The sequence below is a fragment of the Penaeus chinensis genome, chromosome 27, assembly GCF_019202785.1.
Source record: "Penaeus chinensis breed Huanghai No. 1 chromosome 27, ASM1920278v2, whole genome shotgun sequence".
NCBI lineage: Eukaryota > Metazoa > Arthropoda > Malacostraca > Decapoda > Penaeidae > Penaeus > Penaeus chinensis.
This window is the reverse complement of record NC_061845.1, coordinates 19,530,890-19,538,389: the sequence shown is the minus strand read 5'-3', so window position 1 is coordinate 19,538,389 and position 7,500 is coordinate 19,530,890. Positions and strand designations below refer to the sequence as shown.

Here is a 7,500-nt window from a genome sequence, read left to right as displayed (position 1 = left end):
AGGAAGTCTTAGCAGTTGATGGAGCCCAAGGAATTGGTTGCTTCAAGTTTTCCATTGGTGGAGTATACTGTCTGTTAGCACACCTGCCCAGCATACTCTTAACACACTGGACAGCTTCCCCATCCCTTGAGATGAAAAACTGAAAATCTGATCAACATGGCCAAAGACCCCCTGTAATGTATGTTCCACATTATTGGAGAACAACTCTGTCACCATCAATAAACTTACAAATGCAAACCTACGAATCAGCCAGGACCAGCCCCCTCGATCATTCTTTCACTCTGACAGATTAACCCCTTACTGACGGGTTAATAAAATAAAAAAAACTCTACAATCTGGAGATTTATGGCAATGAGCCCATTTTGAGAACGGGTGTTCGCTACATCAAGCCGAACCCCTGGCTCGTAGAGCTCTGGCACGTCACCACGGCATACAGCCATACTCTACAGATCAAGCGGTTTGTTATGATGCCTCAGCATGCCTGTCGGTATGGGTTTAAGAGTAGTTATAACTGCACAACCAGATGTTACTGGCCTAATTCAGACACCTACCCAAAAAAAGCTATTGACTACCAAGTAAAACTTGATTTAGATGGAATGAATGGGCCACAGTCAGAAGGCACTAAGTCCATGGATATCACCACTAAACCTCGCCATGAAAACTGAAAGAATCTGGCAATCTTGAGGCAACTACTGACACTGAACAACATAACGGGCTGACCACTACCTACTACTCCCCTGAGGAATATTACTGATAATACAAAACTTGGTTTGGATGGCCTACTTTTGATGTATACTGTCAAGTTATATTCACTTTTGATCCAGAGAAAACAATAGTGGCAATTATACAAGTATCATATCAGGATTTAAGGTGAGCTTGCAGTACATGAACTGATGGCTAATGACTTCACAATCTTGAGTCATTTAGTAATAACTGAGGCCTCCATGCCTACAGTATTCTGGAAAATATTAATGATCCTTCTGCACACATGCCTGACAAGATATGCCCTCAACCAGTCTACACACTCTGTCTACCCATAATATATGTGGTGGAGGTTTGATTGCCTTTTAGCTTAGCAATGAGAGTTGCACTGGCCACAGCAATTGCTTCATGCACAACCACTTTATATAGTTACAATTGTTGGTTTCCACAAACTCACACAAAATCTACACAATGTGCATCAAGTCTAATTAAAAAAGTAAATAGAAATTTGACTATTTCTTGAAGACATAAAAAATGAAATACATATCGCAGCTACTACATAATGAGGAATGAAAGAAAGCATGACAAAACTGTAATACAAACAATTACCCCCCCCCCCCCCACAAACACACACACACTCATTCTCCAATGATGGAGAGGGAAGAAAATTATTTACCTCAACAAATTTATCAACAAGCAGCTTGATTGCCACACATCGCGCAAAGTAACCACGATTAATCTCCGGCGCCTTGCGATCTGTAGATCTCACAAAATAGCTAATGTATCTGTCTCGCCAATATCCCATAGCCACTGCACACCTCTTGCAAGAACTTGCGTCGTCATTAGTGGCTATGACAGCTTCATCATTTCCCACACTGTCCATGTTAGCTGGGTGCAACAGCGTTAGGAAATGCCCCGAAGTATAGAATGTTTTCAACTTCAGTAAAATGTCTCGGGGTTGGGGAGAGCCTCTGAATTACGGAATGCCTCCCCCTCTGGAAGTATTTCCTTCTTATAAATTGTTTCTTGATTATAAAGTATGTGTAAATGGAATAGTGTCTGTGGACTAGAGTGTGTCCCAAAGGCAGAATGTGTTGTCCAGAAATCCGTCAAGAAGTTTGTAAACATTGCAGCAGACGATGAACTCGGCAAGAGTAGTCGATAAGTCGCTTAAGAAATAGATTGTAAAAGGACAAATACCAATTCAAATGAAAAATAAATGACAGGTATTTTTCAATAGCATATTAATATTTTTCATGGTTCATTGTTCTGTTGAGCTTTATTTGTATATATTAGGATTACTATTAGAACTACTTTTGTCATGTCCTAACTTTAGTGTAAACATCGGTCAGCAGTTGACGTTAAAGGAATTTGTTAATTGCATTTATTAGCTACTTTACTGATATCATGCAGGTAAGCTTATGATACTTAACCTCTATAATATATCGAAGGATAACAGATATAATAATATTTTAGCATTAGAAGCATGGTTTGTATAGAAATCGTTTGGAGAAAATTTGAGTTTTCGAATGTGTTGCGCTGTTGTGATTTTTCAACGGTGCTGTTGATTAAAAAATGTATTTTCTTTGGATTGAAACGTCTCCTTCGTTTATAACACATTGACAGGTTGGTAAAGTTTTAGTTTAACACAGTCATCCAACCTTGCAATATTATTTTTGGTTAAGGGGACCGTCCCTCAGATGGGTGGGGGTAGTTGGGTCTGGAGGGGTTGGATTTGTCGAAAATGATTATACCCATTTTCACACTCGTATACGAGTGTAGAATACCCCATGCGAATATAAACCTCTGCAAAGATAAATTCGGCAGTGAGCGGCATCCATAAGTCCAAGGCGCCTTCGTGTGGCATCGGCAATTTTTACATGTATGTATATATCCCCTTCTGGAGCTAAAGTATAACACTATATTTTGACATTACCTAATAAAATTCGTCAAGGGAGGATGAAAGTCTCTTACACTAACAAATTCCTCCCAATTTGAAATTTTTATGATTAAAAAGATAAAGGAAATCTAAAAAACATCATACAGTTTTTCATGTTTTTTCTTTATAATTATGGTATGCATGATTATATTTTGACAAACCTCCTGTATGTAACTTTACATACAGGAGGTTTGACCATAATGCCTGAGTAGCGGTGAGTCTCTATCTCAAAAAATAAATGAATGAGACTTGTTTGATCAGATGGGTATGTTGACCGTATGGTTCCACAGCCACACGGGGGCCTCCTGGGAGGTTTCATGCTTGTGCCACCCGCTAAGACTTTACGCACAGCAATGTTCATTGGAGCCCAAGCAATTGAAAAAACGCATCATAGTAAGGATGTAGCTTTTAACCCAATGCCGCTGGGGAAAATAAATAAAAAATGGGGAAAATGCTGTATTCATTCTCTATATTTTTTGTGAAATATTTCTGCACATAGATGGCTCTGCTAGTGCTTAGCCTCAAAGTAGTTAATTAGTAGACCTTGTGACCTTATCTGATTTGTATTGGCGGGAAGAACGTATTTTTTACAAGTGCTATGAATATCGATGGTGTTATTTTTTATTATAAACATTATAATTACTATAATGTTCAAACATTAGTAACAGCAAAATAAGACAATGTAAATTTTTTTTGTAAATCAAAGAAAAGGGTAAACGGACGAGACAGGCAGTACTCATAACTGGCTCATAGGTGACTTAGTACAAGTGTAGCCATCCATGTGTTAAAACAATCAAACAAGTAACTCACAGTGGGCATGGCATGTACATACACGTTATGCCCATCGGCATTGGGTTAAATAAGTATAGATGACAGAAGAATATAAACACGATAAATCCTACATAAAATGTCTAATACCTCTATAAACTCGTTGGATATAGGTCTATAAGTAATCGGTTTGTGTCATTACATCAGGGAAAGAAGCCTCCATTTGAAACAAACAGTGGTGAGTTTACATTTCAAAATGTGAACGCTTACTAAACGGTTATTTCCAACGAATAAAGTAACAATTCAACGTCACTTGGTAACCACGAACTGCTTATTACTCTAACCGTTTCTGGTTATCTCTGCACTTTTGTATGCATGTTCACGCATATACACACATTTACGTACACAAGTACATGTATGCACATGTTTTTATATACATCTGCACATACGTGTACACATATGTACGCATTTGTACATGTACACCCACATACACATGTATGCTTGGGTAAGCACATGTAGATGCTAGAAAACACAAATACATGTGGTCTTACTCAAGCAATAACTGTGTTTATGAATTCATCATGTTGCTAAGGATAGCATATACAGAGGTACCATTTTAGTTTATACTGTAACTTGGGAACCAGTCAAGACTTCTTCATGTAAAAAATGGCATTTGAAAGAGAAATGCGTGTATTTTATAGCTAATTGAATAATAAATTTTCATCGAAGGAGAGATTCAGAAAATGAAGAGAAATATTCACAATTTTCTTCTCTCTTTTCATCAAACTGAATTTATCGAGCTTCTGTACTGCTAATCTCAAACAGCTTACATCCGATGTAAGATTTGTTCATAACATTGGAAAACTAATGGATCAGGGATTTTTTATTTTTGCTTCTGTTTATTTTTAGCGATTTTTAAAAAATTGCCCATCGTGGCTTCTTTGAACACAGACTTTCTGTACACATGTACCCATGTGTACATATAGATACATGCTTACACACACATGTACTCAAGTTAGTACACATGTTCACATGTATGTACACGTGTGCATGTTTGTGAAAACATTAATATAAATGGTCTGATTCTCATGATATCCTTGTTTCTGGATTGGGTCGTGATGTCAAAAATCAAATTTTTCTACTTTTTGGAGGGGTGACTTTTTAAAGTTTGTTATAACTTGGAACCAATCATCATATCTTCATGCAATAAGCATCATTTGAATGAGAAATGAACGTAGTTTCTTTATTGATTAAATTATTAAAATTGATGGAAGGAAATGAATAGAAAATTAACTGAAATATCTCCAATCTCCTTCGTAAAAAGAAAAACAAAATTCTGACCTCCTGAACCACTATTCACGAACAGTTCTTATTCAGTTAATATTGTGTTGGTATCTACTGAAAGCTTATCAAAATGTGCAGAAATTGAAGTGGACTTTTTTTTTTTTTTTTTTTTCCACTGCAAGGCATTCAACAATGTGGGCCAGTATATATATGTATATATATATATATATATATATATATATCTATATATATGTATATATATATATATTTTTTTTCTTTTTTGTTTCTTTTTGGCTCTGTGTGTGTGTGGGGGGGGGGGGCAATTTTTGAAAATCGGGAAAATGCAGAATTTTTATTTATTTATTTATTTTTAAAGAAAACTAAGGCTTTCTTTTTTCTCTCTCTCTCATTGCAAAGTATGCAACAGTGTGGGCCAATAGCGGTATGCAACAGACATATCTGGTAAAGAAAGGTTTTTCAAGGGGGCATGGCACCCCTTCAGGGAATTTCTGTTCAAACTTGAAGAAAATCGATAAGACAGTTTTATTTTTCTTAGTATTTAGAAAATTTATCCCCCTCACCCTCCATCCCCATTTTTACCCTACCCCTACCCTATTGAGGGACAGGTTTACAACAGGACTGCACACCTCAGAAACTAAGTCTCTGGCTAACAATCTTCGGGAATCTCGTTGGGAATAAGGGATATGGGGGGTTCATGCATAGCAGGCTTTCACCAAGATAGTTTATATTAGGTTACTGCGCAACTAAGTTCTTCACGGTGAGGCGAAGAAGGCTGAACTTAGTTGCTGGAGACACGTAAGGACTTAGTTTTTGGGCTATATATGTATATATGTATATATATTTATTTATGTATATATATTTATAGATATGTATATATATTTATATATGTATATATATTTATATATATATATGTATATATATTTATATATGTATATATATTTATATATATATATATATATATATATATATTTACAAATATACATTTATATATATATATATATATATATATATATATTTACAAATATATATTTATATATATTTATGTGTATATATATTCATATATATATTTAAGTATATATATATATAATATAATATATATATATATACATATATATATTTATATTTATATTGATGTAAGTGAGCAAACAGAGAGTAAAGTATAAAACTGGTTAACACTTTTTTGTGTTGCCATGGTGTTTTCATAAAATTATATTGGTTTTCATTCTTGCTATGGAGCAGAGCTCCTACCCTGGTAATAGCATTTATATGCATCGTCTGATTACAACATATATATATATATATATTTTTTTTTTTTTTTTTTTTTTTTTTTTTTAATGAGCATGCTTATTAAATTGAATTTACTTTGCATTTCCCTTAAAATTCATAATAATAACTGCTATCAAAACCATATGTCTTCAAACCTTATATACACACTATTGATAATATACAAAATGGAGGAAAGTAACTGAGACAACAGTGTGTTTTGAGAGGAAATTACGGAAAGATGTAGAAATGTATTTAAAGCATTTCCCTTGTAGAATATAAGAATGACTACTCTTTTCTGGTGAAAAAATAAGCAATAAACACAAAGTGGACATATAACAGAACAGTGCATTGCTGAAACCCTGGACACCTCAAACTTTGAAAAAAATCCAACGTGTTGGTACTTTCCTTGCACTTCTAAAGACTGCATATTATGATGATTGTGTTGTTGCTATGTTTTAAGGATACGTCTTTTTTTTAGTGCAGATTTGTTGATGAAAATGCTTGTGTGACCGCGATTTTACTATACTGCTAACATAAAACCATTTATAAACAGGAGGCTGTTTATAAATAGTTAGATTTTTTTTTTTTTTTTTTTTTTTTTTTTTTTTTTTCCTGCTGTCAAAAGTGCACCTGAAGTAACTGCTTCAGATAGTTTAACTGAAAAGATTTTACCTCCTGAAAAAGACTTTAGGTCAACTCAGAATGTCACAAACTACTGTGTCCCGCAAGCAACCATAACTCAACCTAAACAACACTAACTCTAACCAGGCCTAAACCAGAGCTTAGGGCCACCCTATTTAAATGATCCTCTAGGAAGAGGTAATTATGACATTTTAATATGACATTTTAGAAAGATATTACTTGCTGTACGGTATGATAAAAGATCCTGTGTAAGGTTCATAAATTTTTTCAATTTCCAAAGTGTACTAGAAGTACTTACGCCCTTCCACCCTTCCAGAGTGTACAGAGTTTACGCTAATTTGATCCAGACCATCATTTTTATGATCTAAAAATCGTATACCAGAGATTAACCCCCTCCTCCAAGCATGTTTTTTTATGAAAAAAATGTATGACTCATTTGGCAGGTTCTTTTACAAATAAGTAAAAACAGATGATACTTATGAAACCACCTCTTTTACAACCTTTACCCAGAGAGAAGAAAGAGCTCTGGATACAGCACTTGATGTCATTCTCAATCGTGTGATAGAGATCAAGAGCTCCTTGCAGGAACTGATGCTCAAAATTGAGAGGGAAGGAGAGCAGGCAGACTGGCCTTCCTACCTGGATGCCTTTTCTGTTATCTCTGCTCAGGTGTGTACCACAGTTGTATCTTGTTTCATTTTTGTCCATTATTTGTTGATCAGTTACAAAAAAACAAGAGAGATTGTGTGGGATATAAAAGAAACTTATGTCTGTGTCATTTTCATATAATAATTTCCTACTTTTTAAAGATAAAATTTATGATAAAGGCTTTAACAAAACTACTGAAATTTGTTATCAGTTATATATATATATATATT

At 34.7% G+C, this 7,500-nt stretch overlaps 2 protein-coding genes across 2 annotated transcripts in view; one reads left to right on the top strand and one right to left on the bottom strand.

Moving 5' to 3' along the window:
- Window positions 1–1,842, bottom strand: part of LOC125039557 (leucine carboxyl methyltransferase 1-like) — an 11,414-nt gene extending 9,572 nt beyond the window's left edge. Inside the window, exon 1 of the mRNA XM_047633629.1 lies at window positions 1,379–1,842. Coding sequence (XP_047489585.1) covers window positions 1,379–1,585 — 207 coding nt within the window. The 5' untranslated portion in view covers window positions 1,586–1,842. The remainder of the gene's footprint in view (window positions 1–1,378) is intronic.
- A 185-nt stretch (window positions 1,843–2,027) lies between these two features.
- Window positions 2,028–7,500, top strand: part of LOC125039558 (mediator of RNA polymerase II transcription subunit 8-like) — a gene marked incomplete in the record, with an annotated part of 8,718 nt that continues 3,245 nt past the window's right edge. Inside the window, 2 exon segments of the mRNA XM_047633631.1 lie at window positions 2,028–2,115; window positions 7,133–7,291. Of these exon segments, the coding sequence (XP_047489587.1) occupies window positions 2,110–2,115; window positions 7,133–7,291 (165 nt within the window).